Source organism: Lissotriton vulgaris, chromosome 3_1, assembly GCF_964263255.1.
Source record: "Lissotriton vulgaris chromosome 3_1, aLisVul1.2, whole genome shotgun sequence".
NCBI classification, from domain to species: Eukaryota; Metazoa; Chordata; class Amphibia; order Caudata; family Salamandridae; genus Lissotriton; species Lissotriton vulgaris.
Genome location: NC_141689.1, coordinates 801,450,461 through 801,470,560, shown reverse-complemented (window position 1 = coordinate 801,470,560; position 20,100 = coordinate 801,450,461). Strand labels below are relative to the sequence as shown.

General features: G+C 44.1%; 1 protein-coding gene across 1 annotated transcript in view; it reads left to right on the top strand.

The window, feature by feature from the left end:
• Nucleotides 1–20,100, top strand: part of FBN2 (fibrillin 2) — a 1,183,434-nt gene that overhangs the window by 1,002,254 nt on the left and 161,080 nt on the right. Inside the window, exons 33-35 of the mRNA XM_086961117.1 lie at nucleotides 9,062–9,184; nucleotides 9,909–10,034; nucleotides 14,278–14,400. Of these exons, the coding sequence (XP_086817243.1) occupies nucleotides 9,062–9,184; nucleotides 9,909–10,034; nucleotides 14,278–14,400 (372 nt within the window). The remainder of the gene's footprint in view (nucleotides 1–9,061; nucleotides 9,185–9,908; nucleotides 10,035–14,277; nucleotides 14,401–20,100) is intronic.

Here is a 20,100-nt window from a genome sequence, read left to right as displayed (position 1 = left end):
TAACGCAGCCGTGACCTCATCTAACCTCACTCTGCTTGGGGATTTTAATATCCATTCAGATGACCCCCAGGATACGGCAGCTAATAACTTGCGGGCCAACATGCAAGCGTTAGACCTCTGCCAGAGAGGCTATCAGGCGACCCATAAGAAGGGACATCTTCTCGATCACATATACAGTAATATCAACCTTAATGTAGAGTCCCCTGTTCCTCTGCCTTGGACCGATCATTTTTTGATACCGTTCACCTGGCTTTCTAACTCTTGTCCCCCTCCTGAAGCCTCTATAAAGTACATGGGCAGGAAATGGTCCTCACTTCCCCTCACCGATTGGACAACGGCCCTTACTCAAGACCCCCCGAGAAAGGCCTTGAACCCTGCCTCAGCTTCTAGCAACTTTGATCACTGGATCTCCAGCACTTTAGACCAAGTTCTTCCCAAACGCCCTTGTAATCTCATCAGAAGACCTAAAGTTGCACCCTGGTACACTCCTGCTCTGAGGTTATTAAAGCTAGACTGCCGCAAACTAGAGAGAGCGTGGAGGAAGGACCATTCTCAGTCTAGGAAAGACGAATACAGGTCCGCAATGAGGCTCTATAAATCAGAGATTAAAATGGCGCAAACCTCCTTCTATGAAGGTAAAATTAGTGCTGCAGCAAATGCACCTAGAGAAATCTTTAGGATAGCTAAGTCCCTCATTTCAGCTCCGGCTGAGCGTCCTTCTGTTGAAGGGGCACAAGACCGCTGTAATGAGCTAGCTGCCTTTTTTTCCAAGAAAATCTCGACCATATATTCATCTTTTAGTAATCCTACAGTCAATACCCCCTCCGTCCCTCCTAGGCCAGCTGACTCCTCGGCTCCCTGCAAACTGGACACAATTCCGCTTCTTGATGCCGCCAGCCTGGATAGATTAATCTCCAAAGTTTCTTCTGGCTCCCCCAATGACCCGGCACCCCCCCGGATCCTTGTCAAGGCACTGGACGTTATTCGTCCCGTGATCCTGGAAGCTTTAAACACCTCCATTGTGTCCAGGTCGGTCCCACTCGCTTGGAAGTGTGCCATGGTGAGGGTGCTTCTCAAGAAACCCTCCCTGGACCAGAACAACCTGTCCAACTACCGCCCCATTTCGTTGCTTCCCTGGTTGAGTAAACTGCTGGAGAGGCACACCAACAATATCTTAACAGACTATCTGGAGTCCAACTGTCTGTTGCGTGCCTCCCAGACAGGTTTTCGCCCCCAACATGGCCCAGAAACTGCCATGCTGGCGGTCACAGAGGAAGCAAGAACGACTTTGGATCGGGGAGGAAAGGTGGCCATTATCCTGTTAGACCTTAGTGCCGCGTTTGACACGGTGAACCATGCCACGCTAGTATACCGACTGGCGGGCATGGGCGTGTCGGGCGCGGCTCTGGACTGGCTCACCTCCTTTTTGAGTGAGCGCTTTTTCCGGGTCTTTGAGGGTGAGACAGTCTCTCCTAAACATCCTCTCAGGTGTGGGGTCCCTCAGGGCTCCTCCCTGAGCCCGACCCTCTTTAACGCCTACATGGAACCTCTGGACAGGATAGTCCATCCCTTTGGTGTGCGTATAGTCACCTACGCGGATGATACGCAGCTGGTGGTCTCGTTAGACCACGCAGATGGATCATCCAACACTTTAGGCCCCTGTCTAGAGGCTGTTGCCAGTTGGATGCAAGCCTCCTGTCTCAAGCTTAACGGGGAGAAGACAGACATCATTCTCCTTGGAAATCCCTCCCCGTCTGCTCTTGCACCCGTCTGGCCACCATGTCTTGGCGCTCCTCCTGCGCCCAAGTCCCAGATAAAGAGCCTCGGGATCTGGCTTGACTCTGCCCTTGATTTCTCTGTCCAGGCTACTAAGACTGCTGCTACTTGCTTCGGACTAATGAGGATGCTCCGGCGGGTGCTCCCTTTGCTCCCTTTCCAGGCGAGGAGGATCATGGTCCAGGCCCTCATTCTCTCTCGCCTGGATTACGGGAACGCTCTCTACCTGGGAGCACCGGCTTCGGTCCTTCAGAGGCTCCAGGTCACACAAAACAGTGCGGCCCGCCTATTGTTCAATCTGTCCCGTCGGCAGTCGGCGAGGAAGGTTTTGAAGGACCTTCATTGGCTCCCAATGGCTGCCAGAGTGCAGTTCAAAGCTCTGTGCATCATGCACAAATCCTTCCACCGTGTAGGCCCAGCGATTCTGCACTCTCTGGTTACGCCTTATGTTCCAACACGCCCCCTTCGGTCTGGTACCCTGCAGCTGGCCACCTCCTCTAAAATTAACAAAGCCCGTTGGGGTGGCCGCTCTTTTTCCCATTCGGCAACCAGACTCTGGAATGCCCTCCCCTTTGCCATCCGGGGTAACAGCAACCTCTTCTCGTTCAGAAAGGCCCTAAAAACGCATTTGTTTGCTAAATCTCTCTGATCGGCCCCGAGCCTGCGCTAAAACCATTTTATCTTCAAGCGCTGCAAGGCCCCAGGGCGGTTATGCGCTATACAAATGCAATTTTTCATTTCATTTCATTGTGTCTCCCAGTCTCTGCTCTGCCCTGGAGTTATATAACATTTCTATGTAACGTTGTCTTATACTGTAAGTTTGCTACTCGACGGTTCTATGGCAACAGCACAAGTCCAAAAGTACTGGGTCTGAGCTCTGCCAAACAGAAGTTCCTTGGACTAACCCACCTTGCTGAAGGACCGGCAGAAATGTAATACTCATCCAACTTTCAGTTACCCTCAGATTTCTTTTGATTCATATAAAATAGTTGACCATATTCACCAGTTTATCAGCCTTGCCCCTTTCTGGTAATATATTTTACCATCATTAAAGCATGCCTTTTAAAACAGTGGTCAGGGGGCCGCTTCACGGAAAGATGTACATGTGCGAAAAACACTTTTGTGCATGTCTTAAGGACACCTTGCTAGCCTTTCTTTGACGTGGAAAATCTGTTTTGAGATAGCCAAAAAGGCATTAGCACCACAAATAGTGAGGAATTGTGTTATTATAATGATTCAATTTACCAGTACCTTATTCGCATTAGTACTAATACTATTGGTGCACATGCACAATTTAAACGAATAGTGCAAACACAATGAAAGAGGCAGTGCAAAAAAAAAGCCTTTCTTTTCATAGAAATTTGGCAAAAGTGCTGCTAAGACATGCACATAACTGGCTCACACTAACACCCATTTTCAGGACCTGGGGCTATGTCTCTGTTGCTGTAGCATACATGTTCATCGGATTTGCTGTTGGTGCATTCATAGGGGTGTGTTCTGATGCTATTCATGGTGATGTGATTCACAACGCTCCATTTAAGGGAGCGTATACTAGAGGCATCTCAAGTGTAGGCTTCCCTTCTAGGTTTTACTATGATGGTTAGCGAAAAGAACCACCATACAGCTTGTAAAGGATGATGTATCCATTGAATGAATTTTAATTCACCAGCTAAAGAATTACGTTTGGTTGCATAGCAACGGAAAATAAATAAATGTGTACTACTGGAGTATCCAGTACACGTGTTATTAAAAATATCATGGCTCTCATGTTCTGGACATTGAAAATGTCCTTTACAATTAAAATGTGTTCATTCTTCAGTAGCAGTGCTAGAGGAACTGGTGACCAGCTCTCCCTTCTAATTCTGGTAGCCTGGCTGCCTTTAGCTATTGGCAGGGGGTTTAGAGATGGACTGAAGGCGCCAGCTATGCCTAGTCCAGCTCAAATGAGACCCTAGACCTTTCCACATTATGCATCCTGGCTGACAGGGTTATAGCTGGGGTGATGGAAACCATGTGCCGGATAAGGATTGCTTCCTTTGAAAACCAGGCTACTCCAGAAAGGTAAAGGAGTAGAAAGGAGGCTTTTGATCACCTAATATGGGAACCCTATGCTTACTTCAAAACAGGTGAAAGATGGGCTGGACACCCAGTGTCAGGTGCAGATGATGCACTTGAAAAGGTCGAGCATGGGTTTCAAGCCCTACTGGTGCAAGGGAAGGGAAGTCTGATGTTTCTCATCTTGGGTCACTGCTGGGCCCATCCACAAGCTCTGGAGATGGGAAAGGTACAAGATGATCTGAGAGGCTTGTGGCCTTTCCAACATTACTCTCGCTCTCAAAGTTCACATCTTTTTTTACCATAACAGTTATTTCTCTGACGCTTTCTTTGGAATTTGTAAGGCACTTTTCTTCTCTGCACCATTAATCAAATTTATGTCCATATACTATGCTTTACCTTTTGCAAAATGGTCTCTCAGATGAGACTCTGAGGCTATAGTCTTGAAAGGGCTCCACTGAAGGCACCTTACATAGAATGGGTTCTCTGCAGGAGCTAAGTACAGAGATTAGTGAAGAGCAAAAGATGGGGTAGAAGATCTTGTTTGTTGATTTGTCAAACACACAAGCCTGGTAATATTAGCATGTATAAGATGTCTAGCCCATTAGGAAGTTTACAAAATAAGTTTAAAACTATGGCAATTATTCTTCCAGGTAGAAGGGGGCATCCAAAAATATGTCACTCCAGCTTGCAGAACCCAAACCAAATCCCAGTATAATGCCACAAAATCACTTGAAGTGGAGACTGCACCCAGCTCTACCGTGTCAACCAGAATCCCACTCTGGCTTCAAATCTCAATATGATCATAATGAAGTATCACAGAGCAAATATGCTGCATGATTGTGCAGTATAAATACATCCAGCCTTCCTCAGTACGGATAGAAGTGTCAAGATTTCAGGATCCAGCGGCTCAATTGCGGGAATCAGACGCCAAGGTGACATCGCCTGGCATTAGTGTGCATGGAAGAAAATTGTACCTCAAAGCACTTAGAAGACGTCTCTGTGAAACTTTAGCAGTCCATGATGTTGCCCTTAGAGAAGAAAACGGATTGCTGGTCAAGAGCTGAAGCATTTGTGATATCCAACTTGAAGAAGCATCAATGGATGCCCTGCTCAACATATATCAGTTATGGGGAAAAGTTGGCTCAGGTCTTGCATTGACCAACAATCCGAAATTTGTCACGAACTGAACAGTTACTGAAAGGTCCTAAGACAGTAATTGAGTCCAGGTCAAAGGTCAAGGTCAAAATCATCTTTATTCGGTCATTGTAGGACCATAAAAGCATAAAATAAAACATTTTTTATCTTCAGAAATATAAATAACACTTTAAAAGCCTCATAAAACAAATGGTCATTAAAGTGCATAGATTCTTTTCAATCTGTTAGCAGCAATGATATAGCTAAGAACAGCAGTGCAAACATCACATGATTCTAAGCTTTGCAGATAGATCAGGCCCTCTTTCTAAGAATTAAGGTGCTTATGCAATAGGGCGGGGTGTACAAAGTGCAATCTAAAAAATCATTTAAAGTACAAAAGAACATAAAATGTACGGTGGATTGGGCAGTAACACAGTCACAGAAGCAACATGGGAGGGACGGAAACTAGGAACCCACGAGTGGAAAAGCCACATGGAAATGAACTGAGTTTAGTCTAAATCTAGTGGATAAATTGTATCCTAATAGAGAGTGTCCATAGCATTTTGGTAAAATTTTTGGAGACGTTGAAGGCCAAATAAATTCAATAATTATGCTGATTCTAGTCTATTGATTCTCCACTAAATGTTTCAGACGCCTACAGCAAAAGACTGATCTCAAACTTTCTGAAGACAAAGATCCTTTTTGTCCCCTTTTAGAAATGGGGTATCCTTCCTGAGAGGCGCAGATAATGCCTCCCTACAAAATTCCCCATGGATAGTTACCAACACCTCTATTTGTAACTCCCTGAACAATTATTTCGTGACCACTAAACCAGCATTAAGTCCTAATAAGGGAACCATCCCCAAAATCCCTGACACTTACACTCTAAGTTTGTAATCTCCCTGTATGCACAAACATCAGACTAAGCAACAATGGATGTCACTGCCTCCTAAATCCCAGTGCTTGATTCCTGGTAACCCGGGAATATGCACCCAGAAACACATCTCCATCTACATACTCTACAGTCTCTTAAGATTCCGCCCCCACTATACATGTCACTTGAATCTACAACTACTAGCTCTTCCTTTTTCCCCTTATTTTATCCTAACTAAAACATTATATCTCATCTTGTAATTCTCATGTTTTTTAAGTATACTATATGTTATTCTGCCCTCATTTGTTACATGTTGCCAGGTTTTGTACTATGTTTTAGACCATCCAGTCCCATCTGTCCATCCAGGGATTTATGTATCAGGCCTGGGCTTTTCGAAATGGAACCCACTTATTATATTTACTGTTCCTTTTTCCCTGTTTATTTGTATTTGAAAAATGCACAATAAAATATACCTGAACTAAAAAAGAAGAAATGGGGTTTCTAGTTGGCAGTGGTTTGCACCCTGTCCAAGTAGGGAACCTCACTCTAGTCAGGGTAATTGGTTTACACACCTAAGAAAACCCCTGCTCACTCCCTTGGTAACTTGGCACAGAGCAGTTAGGCTTATCCAACAGGCAATGTGTAAAGTTTGTGTACCCACACTCACACAGTAACACAGTGAAAACGCTACAAAAGGACTCCAAACATGTTTAGTAAAATAGCCAATATTTATCTGAATAAAACCAGAACAAAACATCGAAAATCCAACATTCGCAAGTCAAGGTATCAATTTTCAAATTGTAAATAAAGTCCAGTACTAAAAAAACAATTGTTGCACTTGATCCGGACAAAATACCTTAGATGTGTCAAAAATCTAAGACGAAGCCAGGTGCAGGGGGGTGAGGTGCTGAGAAAGCAGAAATATTTGTTGATTCCTTACTGCTACAGGGGAGGTAATGTCTCAGTGCCTTACTTATTGGCAGGGGAGGTGATGTGTCGGTCCCTTACTGCCGCAGGGGAGGTGATGGGTCGTTTTTAGACATGTGGCCTCGGTTCCCTACTCGGCACAGTCGATGAAGAAATCGGCACGATGCATCAAAAGTAAGGATGGGCTGCGTCAATTTCACAGTGATGAAGCAGGTGCTGCTTTGGAGCCAGGACAGTGTGTCAGGGACTTCAGTGATGAGGTGCTCAAAACTCATGCATCTGCAGTTCTTCTGACATGCTGTGATGGAAAGCTGGGGCCTGCAGTGTAGGCCATGGTCATTGTGTCAAGTGGAAACCACAATCCGGTGCCGGCAGTGGAAATGTGTCAAGTTTTGCAGAGATGCATCAGTTTGGAAAGATGCTGGGAATCGATGTGTGCGTTTTTCTTCTTGGTGCAACAGAACTCATTTCTGGATTTGGCGCCCCTTGGCAAGACAGGAGTCTCAGAAAGAGAGCCCAGCAGCTGGTAGGTGAAGTCTTTAATGGCCCTGAAACTTTTTAACAGATGGAAAGCTCAACTCAAGCTCTTGGATCACCTTGAAAGCAGGATGTGGAATGTAAAGGCCAGTCCTTTCACTCCCAGGACAGAAGCTGCAGCAGCAGACCAGCACAGCAAAGCAAAAAACGAAGTTGCTGTCGCTTCTGACAGCAATCCAGCTCTTCTTCCTGGCAGAATGTCCTCAACTCTTTATAGTGCCCAGGCCCCTGCCTTTCCCTGTCCTGGCCCCAGACACACTATAGGGGGTGGAGATTTCTTAGAGTGAGGACAGGCACAGCCCTATTCACGTGTCAGTGTCAAATCCTCCCTTCAATCTAGCTCAGGAAGACCCATCAGCCTGGCGATGGGCCATTAAGATATGCAGGGCACACCTCAACTCCCTTTGTCTGACTGTCTAGAGTAAATGCACAAACAGCGCAACTGTCATCCTGAACCAGCCGTGCATTCAGACACAGGCAGAGGCACAGAATGGTTAAATTAAGAAAATGCCAAATTTCTAAAAGTGCCATTTTCAGATTTGCAGTTTAAAAACCAACATCTCTTGAAGATGTATTTTTTAAATAGGGGGTCCTGAGACACCAAACTCTAATTTTCTTTCATCATCCAATTGGCAGATACACTTGTAAGACGTTACAAGGCAGCTCCAATGATAACCTAAGGAAGGGATAGGCCTTGCTGCCATGAAACACAAAATTAGCAGTATTTCACTACCAGGACATGTAACACACAACAGTACATGTCCTACCACTTAGATACACTGCACCCTGTCCATGGGGCTACCTTGGTTGTACCTTAGGGCTGCCTTACATGTAATAAAAAGGAAGGTTTGGGTCTTGGCAAGTGGCTACACTTGCCACGTGGACATGGTAGTGTAAAACTTCACACCCAGATACTGCAGTGGCAGACCTAAGACATGCTTGCAGGGCTTCTCATGTGGTGCAAAATCAGTGCTGCAGGACCATTAGTAGCATTTGATTTACAGGCCCTGGGCAGATTGGTGCACTGTACTAGGGACTGACTAGTAAAACAAATATGCCAACTATGGAAAAAACAATTACCTTTAAATTTTAGGGAGAGAGCATATGCACTGGTTAGCAGTGGAAAAGTACCTAAAGTCCTGAAGCCAACAAAAAGATGGTCAGAAAAATAGGAGAAAGAAGCAAAACGTTTTGGGATATCCCAGCAAAAAGGGCCAGGTCCAACATCCTCTATATGCCTTAACCTTCAGTACTGTTTTAGAAGGGCCTTATATATGTCATTTCTTACCCTTCCAGTTTAACTCTTTCACATTTCATTATATAACACCGTTTTTGTAAATCAGTGCTCTGTGGGACTATTTGGACGGTCAACTTGAGATGGCCAGTTAAACTGTAGTATCTCATAAGTTAATCAATAGTATATTAATTGATTCTGTTTCTTACACGTCCCCTTCTAGTAAATAATGTATTTTTTTGTATATTTACTGAACTTACGTACAAAAGTGCCAGATGGCTGATTGCAAAGAAAAGCCGAAATCATTACTGATCAGGTCTAAGATTGGAATGTTCTTTTGCATGACTGTCATAAGACTCTTGTATGTGTCACTGTTGATATGTGCATTTGTTCAACTGTCGAGCATACTCCCGCACCATAAGCCGCTTCAAAGGGAACAATCTGTTTTGTTTGTTTGTTTGTCAAGATTTAAAGTGCTTGCATTTTTTTCTGTTTCCTTTGGTGTCTATGGGGGTACACAGATCTTGATGAATGCGCTAATGGGACACACCAGTGCAGTCTGAACGCCCTTTGCTTGAACACGCCGGGCTCCTACCGCTGTGCCTGCTCTGACGGCTTCATCGGCGATGGGTTTGCCTGCTCAGGTACGATGAATTTGTACAACCAGCACTTGCAAGGCCTCTAGTTCTGGCTTTTTTGTAGCATTGCATGCAAACACGTACTCACAAATTCTGATAAGATACTTTTCATTTAAAATTGTTGTTTACCACAATAAACCTTCCCCCATTGACTTTGCTAATGCTGGTGAAAAAGTAGCAAAATCAAGTACTTTCTTAATAGAATCATTATGTAGTAGACAAATAATTTAATGTGTCAAACAGCTGGATACATTTTTCGATGTAAAATAAATAGTCAATCAGACATTCCAGCGGAAGCATTTAACCTGGAAAGTTGACTAATACATCAAACAGCCAATAGTGTGAGGTGAGCCAGCTCACTCTTCTGGCTGGAGCCAATAGGACAGCCTGGCACGCAGTTGCGTAGTCAAGTCGGACCTAAAAACACTTCAGATTTCTTACTTTAGCAGACTAAAAGTCATTGCGTATTTGTAAAAAGAAATGATCATGTTAAAGTGTCTATCTCGTTGCGCTTGACCCATCTGAAAAGGACTACAGTGGTCCTTGGCGGTGTGAGCATATTTAAAGAAATATTGCATGCCTGCATATTGTGAGAGGGGTGCGCGGTTCTGCTTCATATTATAAAACGCTGGATTGCCAGAACACATGGTTAGCGTGAGGTGACCTAGACGAATATGCACCGACTGCAAGAATGTCTAAGCCCGCCTTGTATTACTTTTCGCACACACAGATGTCGACGAGTGCGCAGAAAACATTAATCTCTGTGAAAATGGACAGTGCCTGAATGTTCCTGGTGCTTATCGCTGTGAGTGCGAGATGGGCTTCACTCCCGCCCCAGACAGCAGGTCTTGCCAAGGTATGTATGGAACCGCCACTTTAACCTCGTTCTCTAAAATCTTATTGGCTGTAGTGGAGGAAGTATTTTTTCTAGTCCTTTCCATCGTTCAGGACGTGGTTTGCACAGAAAAATAGTTTCTTCTGATAAAGATTATTTTGCGTTTTGAAATATTACTGTGGCAATTTTAAGCTCACTCTAGGTTTCCTTTCTCATTGGTCCATAATGGTGCCCACAAATTTCATCCAATTTTTATTCCCCATTTTTTATTTCTTAGAAGGCATCGTGCTGGAAAAGTACTCTATAACTGTACAGCTTAATTTAATAATCTTAATCGTTTTAATTTAAAATCCTTAGAATGTCCCCTTATGTGCCCTTTAACCCTCTAAACAGATTTACGTTCCTATCATCTGGAAAAAATCATATTTTAAATGGCTACATTTATCTCTACAGGCCATTTACTGGTGCCTCAGAGCGCCAGGGGGCGTGACGCATATTTACAGCCACTCTGTTCATGGTTATCTATTTCTGTGCTTTAAAAGAATGAAGATCAATCCAGATGTCCCTGACTAAGACCAGAACGGGCAGCTTGTTGCCGATAACTTAAGAAAAAGCTGCTAATTTGTGTTAGGATGTTGGTCAAAACTTCACAACATTTTAGTCGTGGGATGTGGCGATCCAGGGATGTTCTGACGAAATACATGGGAGGGCCTCACTGGAATCCAAGGTTCTAGCCACTGGATCCATGGATCCTGCAACCAAATGTGGCTTTTTTATTTTAAACACAAGGAGGGTCCTTTGGGGCACTCCACAGGAATCAGGGTTTGTTCCTGTGTCCTGTAATGGCAGCCACAACATTTTCCCCTGATGTGGTGGCCAGCCAATAGGATTCATGTATTTTTTAAAGTTTTGAATCTATGGTTCCATCAAGGATCCAATAATCCAGATATCTCTTTCTTTTTAACCCTTTTATGTCCACATAAGCACCTCTTTAAGTGTACATTTCTTGAAACTGCTCAATGGATTTACAATAGACGAAGCATAGGCACTACCTTGAGTAAAGTTTTTCCATGCCAAATTTGGTGTAATTCTGTTCAGCTGTTTTTTTCTGTGTCAAAGAGCCACATTTCCTAAGCAAGTTAACATTGATAATTGCACATAGGTAACTTTATTGTACCCGGTCTTGAAGACACAGGGCTTGGTTATCGTTTACTAAAATGAAGAAAGGCAGTTGTTGCTTTGAGTATAAGAAGGGAAAAAGAAAAACATGGGAGGTACCCAGTTCTTTTTTATGGTGCCAACTAAAAATTTGTTTTAGAAGAAAGTGCAAATTGTGTGAAAAAATTCTGCATAGGGGCTGAATTTTGAGTTTTCTAGGGTGGGGAGTGGTTAGCCCTGCATATTGAAGTGCTCACACAGAAAGTCCTAAGCTCATGGGTATTCAGAAGCAAATTCATTGCTACTAGAAGTCAAAGTGAATGGGGTCTCTAAGGAACGACAGGTCTATACTTTTTTAATTTAACAAACCCAGTTTCACTACTTTTTGTTAAAAGGCAACTGTCCCGCAATGGCTTATTCCAACTATTGGGATGCTGCAACTGAAAGGGAGAGGGGGTGGGGGTCCTCTGCTGTAGAGCGAAGGGAGGGACAGAGAGGAAAAGAAGAAGCAAGCCTTCCCTTCAGGATGCCTGCTACCTGAATTAACAGGAAATATGTGCATTTGTTTAATCTGTAAATGTAAAGGCTGCTTAGAAGCCATTATTGGCTTCAATTATTGAGTCACTTGAAGCTTCATGATAATTATTTTTTGGTGAGATACAATAAGGGTGTTACTAGCTGAATTCTGGAGTGCATGCTTTATAATGGACAACTATAAAACATGTTTTCCACTAGCTGCAATCTGATTGCATAGTACCTATACTTTGAAAGGACGTAGACCCGACTTTTTTGCACTTTATTGGAGGAGTCAATCTATAACATTGTGCAATGCCAAGTTTAAAATCCGGACAAATATTCACAGTTATTTTTTTTTTCAAAAGTATTGTTATTGACAGTTTAAAAAAAACAGTAGAAATAAACATGCGACAATCCCGCACTTCATCCCACACAGGGGGTAGCCAGAGCAGTTGCCTTAAGACAACACGACAGACTGGGGAAGGGTCCCTGTGATCAAGCCTCTTACACTTAGCGTAGTGTCCTAGGAAGTGCTAATCGACCAACATGTGAACCATCAGACGGTATGCAATGAAGGAAGAGGCCAGCTAAGAGTCTCGGCTGTACAGAGTCATAACAATGTGTTCAAACGACTAATCCTCCCGGAATGTGGATCGCAAACAGCTTGCAGTAGTGCTCATAGCCCCTTCTGCAGGTATGTGGCTGAGCATGCATGACTATAATTGAGCATTAAGAGAGATGTCATAACAAACAAAGAAACAAACATTATCCCCCCCCTCCCCTCTCCCCACCCCACAGTTCTTTTTATGACATGTGGTGACTTTATAGCACTAAAAATATACAAGTCCCCGTTCCACACTGCACCTACCAGATTTCAATTCTGTGGCTCTCGGGTTACACACACAGACATCTGAAGTGATCGCATTAACCAACAGAGGTTTCACAACGTAAATAGTGCACTTCCCATTGATTACTTTAACTTGCATTTGTTTTTCATTTAAGCGTGTGCATTATTGTATATGCAAATAGCAACAAAATATTTACAGAATACTTAATTTTAGCCTCAGTGTTGTCTCCACCCCTGCTCTTACTGACCTAAGCCCTTGCAGCATGGTGCAAGGGTGCCTGCATTGCGTGGACAGTGGTGGCTCCTCCGCAATGGCAGAGGAGCGCCACCCCACTGCCTGGCTCAGAGACAGCAAATGTAATTTAATGTATTACTTGTAAAGCACACTGTTGCCAGCTGGCGTCCTTGTGCTGTATACCGCTGGGGAACCCGTCCTGGCTTTCCCTGTTGGATGGTCCCTGCTGGGAGTCCCCAAGGTGGAGCCAGGCATTGATGGGGCCGCTGTGGAGATTAGGCAAGCTAATGCCCAGAGTTGCAGAGTGGGACCCCTGGTTAGAGTAGGCACCGAAGCGAGAATTATCGAGTCTGCTGACCCTGGTCCACAACCCTGCCACGTCAGGAATTGAACCCTGGTTCCGGCCTGACTTCTGCTCCCGGGCCTGCTGCCTCTAACCAGTAAGCCACACCACTCCACATGTTCTTGCATCTTTTTATTTAATATTAGCCAGTGGTGTTGGGAGGGCGGGCCGAGCTATGAAAGGGAGAGGAGGAGTGCATTGAGCAGCCAGGCTGGAGAAACCCCACAGACTCCCTGGTCTGAGCAGGGCGTCTTTCCTGCCTGCTCAAACCAATCCCCACCCTGCTCTGCAACTTGGAGATTGCACAGGGAGACTGTCCAAGGGGCTGCTGGGAACAGGCAGGAAGAGGAGAGGCTGTGCAACGAGACACGATGATGGAGGCGGCCAGCAGCAAGGTAAGTTTAAAAAAAATATATTGTATTCCCCCCATCCCCCCGCACATGCATCCCCGTGACCCCACCCACCCTACCACGCTCTGTTTTTTGTGGCCGCAGATGTGCGGGATGATTGTTTTTGTGCAGTAAGGAAGACGTTCCCGCACAAAAACAATCATTGATGGTGTTTTGCTCTTTCAATGCGTGCTGCAAAATGCAGCACACATAGAAAGAGGAAAAAACGAGGCAAAATAAAAATATTTCTCCTTGTTGTGCCTCGATACACCTCCCCCTGGAGGGGCATAGGATTCTGACTCATTCCCAGGTTTAGGAAATGCTGTACAACTCTAAATGCAGCAAAATCCATGGGTGTTGCGTGGGAATACCCACAGCAACACCAATTGCATGCCCATATATGCAAAATATACTAGAGATATTTTTTTTCATATTATAGGGATAGTATTTTATTCTTCGAAAATAGATATTGTTATATTTTAGGATACAAGTACAGCCCATTTTGATGATATATAGGGATGAATATTGTGGAAGGACCATCTTTTTTACAGGATGACTATAGGTATATACCATTTTTTGTTATACTTCTAAAAGAAGTATTAGCAGTAAACGGACACAATCATCCTCTGTTCCAGTGTATATGTTCAGTAAAGCAACCGCTTAAATTCTGATCTATGTGATGAATATGTGTCTGTTTTCAATAATAATATACTACAAAAATGTTGGAGTGCATAAGTATTAAGCTGAAGCTATTTTTATTTTTTGTGATCTTTCAGATATTGATGAGTGCTCCTTCCAAAACATTTGTGTATTTGGTACATGTAAAAATTTGCCAGGCATGTTTCGTTGTATCTGTGATGATGGCTATGAACTGGATCGAACTGGAGGAAATTGTACAGGTATGCCTTTTGTGGTTATAGCTCATTCTCAGTTTGTTTGGACTTTGTCAACTTAATGCTTTTCTAGATTTTTTTCAGTATCCTTACTAGTTCATGGCTATTCACCATACCTTTTTTATGTGTTTACTATACGTCTAAAAACGTTTACATCATAATAGTCAGTGGTGCATGGAAGATTGAGTTAATGTCTTGTTTATGTCCCTTAATGTGTCACATTTGTGGTCTAAGTGTCAAAACAATGATTGTTTGCTTGTCTCTGACTAACTCATCCGAGGCACGATTAAGAGTGGCCCAAGAAATGAACTAGTATTTTCACAATGACAGAGTTAACAATACCGGGGGCTTCAGTACCTCTGGGGACAGAGAAAATCCAGCCCATTACAAGTTGGAGTCTGAGTGTTCACTAACAAAGGAGGAACTATTAAGGGATTTGGTAATTTCATATATGATTCCCCAAGTAAATGCTCATTTTGCCACAGGATTTCAATTGAAAAGTTAGTGTGAAGATATTACAATTAATCAAAAGTGATGCAAACCTAGGCAAAATGCGTAGTTTAAATTTACTTACCAGCGCAAAAATAAATGGTGCTAGAAATTTTGGCTGGAAGTAAAGCGAAGCTGTGCTTTACGCTGCTTTGCCTTACTTTGCATCAAGGGGATGTTCCACGGCAGTACCACCTATGGGTTTTGGAGCAAAGCCTTATCTACAAACAATAGTAAACAGGGCTTTGCACCAAAATGTAACTCCTTTTTGAGATTGCTGTTAACTTGAAAAAATGCTTTTATTTCCTCAAACATTTCCGGCTTTCCATGTGTGTGTGTGTGCAAGTTTCATAGTGTGACAAGGTCTAAAATTTGTCTAGCAAAGTATTTTTTTACCGGAAGTCACCCTTGCAGTGCAAAACGTATCCTAAATTCACTCAGACACCTATACAATAAAGTACAAAGGTGTATGTGTGGAAATAGGCAGCCTGGTTGTGTGTCAGTGCTAGGGAGAGTGCAAAGCAGTGCAATATCCTAGTAGATATGGCTTTTTCCTGCTCTCTCCCTCTCACTCAACACAGTGCACAAACTTTGGTTGCTGTGCTGCGGTGCATTGCATGAATTTTTTGTAAAAATACCCAGTTTTGCCTCTTTTTCTTTACTACACACCTGAACCCCCCAATATAGGGTGAACAGCACTGAATTGGAGTGGAAGACTGTGACATTTCGCTACTTGGGGATCCGCAAATATCACACACCAGAAAACCTACTGGAGGGAAACCTCGTTTGCGCGGTGTCTGTGATACGTGCACAGATGTACTTCTGGCAGTCCATGCCACTGTCGGTGGCAGGGCATGTGTGCCCTGACTAAAATGGTGGTTCTGCTGCAGCTGCTCTATTACTTTGCCAACCATCCCCTTTTCATACTCCATCCTTTTTTCCGCTCCTTGGATTGTGACCTCATTTGGCATAGCACATGTTGTAGGATAGTACTGCTCAAACAGACCTTTGACACACCTCTACAGACAATGACTGGCAGGTCATGCTGTCATACCATTCCTTGGTCCCTCGTAACGCACCCAATAAATTGATCCAACTTTATATCCTACATTGCGCTATTAAGGTTAACTGAAGTTCTCACCGCACTGACTCTGCCTACCCCGCTGTATGACTTTAGATGTAGGTATAGTTCATATGCTCTGGTTATTCCATTCCTTGTTCGAATATTTGCTTGCTGTCACCACATGTTTAACCCACTACACTGCATCTGTGCTCACCTACACTTGGGAGGTCTGTCTCCTATGGCTCTGTCGACTCAGCAAAAAGAGCAGAGTGATAATGCGATTTGCTGACCTGGCCCTCCTCCTGGTGAAACGATTGATCACATGGAAATCAAAGGCAGCGACTCCCCAGCGCAGCTTCCGCATGGGTTCTTTCTATGCTGAAATGGGCACAAGCGGAGAGCACATTACTACACAGGGAGGAGGTAAGGGGACTCTGCCAATTCTCCATCTCAGAGACGTGGGACGCCCCTTTGGAGAAAATCCAGGAGGGGACTCCTATTACAACGCACACCTCTTCATTATCAATGCAGACCATGGCACTTTCCCCCCTCCTTCTTTCATATCCCGCCCTGCTTCCTCCCCCAACTCCTTCTGCTACTTCCGAGCGGGTTTCATGACACTTGTGATGTACGATTTTCAATGTCTGAGCAGAGTACATTCACTGCTCATTGTTTCACGTTCTTTTGTTCTTTCATGGGTTTTTTTCTTACGGGAGGTTTCCTGCTTTTCATTTACCTTATCTTCTCCCCTCCCCCTTTTTCTCTCTCACACAGTTCTTTTATTGTAGGAAACTGGCTTTTTATGTGATATATAAAAAATCTGGTGTACCATGTGAAGAGTCCAGGGGTTCCCTCATTAGTGGACAGGGGCTTACTATGCAATCCCAAAGTGCTCTATTAGAGGGAAGTGTGCTCGAGCAGCCTTAGGCTTAGCACATAGGAATGCAAGACATTTGCAAATAAACACAATGATTAATAAATGACACACAACTCAAAAAGGAGATCCATACCAATTTATAAAATTAGCATTTATCTTTATATATGTTTAGGCATCAGAGGAAAATAATTTAGGTAAGTACGATTTTAATTAACAATTCTTTTCACTTCAAAAAGTGGACACTGCAATTTTTTAGTTCTACAATTTTATCCTATGGAAGGAAGAACAAGTTTTGCAAACAAGTATAGTGCAGTGACTCACAAGACCATTCTCCAGAAGGTAAGATGAATGGTGCAGTCGGTGCAGGGTGTAAAAGATCATCAGGAGCTCAATGTATTTCAATGGAGATCTGTCACTGTGGAAAGAGGCTGCAGGCTCTGGTCAGGAGGCCAGTCGGGCTGAACCAGCAAAGGGTTTCAAAACTTGCAGTGCTCAGGGACAGAGGTACACCTTTGGTCCTCTTCTCCAAGTTCAGAGGCGACAGGTGTAGGGGTGTCCTTAAGCGTCTGTTTTTTCTTTACCGGAGCAGTCGTGGTTGAGGGGCCCTGCATTCAGAGGCTGCAGGTGATGTCAGGGAGTCCAGGTCCGGGTGTAACCATGATGGACTTGAACTTTGGAGAACAGGAGGACCTTGTTGACACCGGTGGCCCACTTCAACCCGGGTCGGAGGCATCGGGTGCAGTGGTGACTTCCGGTGTCTGGTTTTGGCAGTTCCGGAGGCCTTGGAGTCTCCTCTTTTGGATTTTATTCAGAACAGGTCCGTTGTTCACGGGAGGTCTTGAATCTTTTCCGAAGGCAGGCAGTCCTCCTATAATTCTGGAGTCAGCAGTTGCAGGACAAATCGATTTTAGTGCAGTTAGATGCAGACATGCTGGCGGGGCTGGTACCAGGTCAGCTGCTTCTTCTCTCCTCTTCTGCTTTTGTGGCTCTTCAGTGTCCTCTCTCTTCTTCGGTCATAAGGATCTGCTTTTCTGGTGCCAGGGACTCCCCTAAATACTGAATTTAGGGACATTAGAGGAGTGTAGTGTAGTAGCCAATGGTCTACTGACCTTTAGGGGTCACAACGCACCCTATAAGGCCACTTCCAGTGGAAAGTGGGCATAACCCTGTCCCAGAATCCCCAAGTATGACGTCTAAAAAATGACTACTTATGAAAAATCGTGTCCACCTCACAGTAGCCCACCTTGGGGGTGTTGCTAGCCTGGAGGTGGCATGCCTACCTGACTAGCTAATTTTCCTATCTGTCCAGGTGCCGAAGTGGTCCTCAACAAAGGGGTTGGCTCCTATGGGGGGGAGCCAAATTTACATTTCAAAAGTGACTTCTCTTTGAGGCTTGCCGCCTAATCAACAGGTCATCCTGTTGGAGAGGGTGTTACACCCTCTTTCTGGACAGGCTTTTGTTCTGGGTCAGCTGAGAGCAAAAGGCTCTAACCCTAAGAGGTCAGAACTGTGTCTCTGGTGACAGGCTGGCAGAAACCAGTCAGCAAGGATGATCGGTTTTCAGAGGGTACCTCTAAGGTGCGCTCAGGGTGCATGTGTTGGTAAATCCAACACTCAAATCAGTGTGGGTTTATCATTTCGAGATGTTTGATACCAAGCATCCTTACTTTCAGTGAAGCCATCATGTAGTTGGGGAACTCGTTTTCCCCAGTGTCCAACACATGTCTTAAAATGGCACCTGGTCACTTGTACTGGCAGTAACAGGACTGGTCAGCACAGGGGCATATCTGCTCCTGCAGGTATGCTCTCACATGTAAATTTCCGCGTCTGCTTTAGGGCTGCCAGGCCTGCTGCAGGGGTGACTTACAAATATTCTATGCAGTGTTAGGGCACACGACACACAGGTATGTGGGACGTCGTGTTTTCACTTTTGTCTATACCAAGACACACTGCTTGCAATAGCAGCCATGCATGTCCTTGGTGAGAGGTCCTCTAGGGTGGCACAATTCGTGCTGCCGCTCTTAGGGCCCCTCTTTAGTACCTCAGGTCCTAGTTACCAGGAGTACCATTTACTAAGGATTAGAGAGGGTGCTAAAAGTTTTGCCAATTGGGGAAACAATTGTACAGTTTTGGGGTAAGAACACTGGTACTGGGACCTGGTTAGCAGGACCCCAGTACACTTTAGTCAAAGTTGCATCAAATACCAGGCACAATGTGGGGGGTGGGTGGGGGGTTCTGCAACAAAATTCCAGTTTCCTACATTTATTGATTAAATTAATTCCCCCATTGATACTTGTTACTAATATATTGACCTATATGTTTACAATGAACAACTACAAGAGTGCAATGTTCCTTTGCAACCTCGATTATTGAACCCTCTGCCTCTCTTTGTGTTCCTTGCATATTGGTGGCTTGCATGTTTCAAATACAGTATTACACGTTGATTTGCTGGTTTGCAATACAGCACATAAAAAAACCTGATTCATGCAGGAACTGTTTCACATTGTACTCACTATACTATATGGACTGTATCCATTTTTTGAGGGGGGAGAATAAGTGTCAATGAAAATTATACAAAAAAAAGCTTAATGTGTTCACCTCGATACCCCTTTGGTCTTATGTCAGGTTTGAACAATTTCACTTTGCCTTGCAAGTTACTATCATAGAAACCTGTTGGTATTTGGTAGTGGTTGGCAGACTTTGCAGAATCGTGTTACACAAATCTCCGCGAAACAGTGATAAAAAATCTCTGCGAACATGCAGAAATTCTGCGAACACGCGGAATTGCTTGTTCGCCTGCTTTTTTACTGTTCGCAATCGCTGTTTGCGTGTTCAGGGGGAAATATCTTGCGAACAAGCATTTTGAGAACGCAGACAAGCAAAAAATTTAGCGAAGCCGCGGAACGCAGAATTTTGGGCAATTTCGAGCTCTCCGCGGAACGCGAAATCACCCAAATTCCGCAAATGGAACAGAATTTGCTGCCCAGGCCTAGTATTTAGGCAATCTTGGCCCCAGAGTCAAAAAACATTTTAACAGGGGCACCTTCAATAAGCACTGCATCAAAAGGACCTTCTTCGTCATTCACCCATACTTGCAAAACAGTTTCATTGCATTCTTTCTCAGAGTTATAGTCCATTTCTCTCACTTCCCCTTTCCCAATTGAAATTCTACAGCTATTCATGAAATGGCCCCTTTTCCCACATTTTTTGCACACAGCTTTCCAACCCAGACAATCCTTACAATTAGCTAAACAATTAGCTCTGCTACATCACAAAC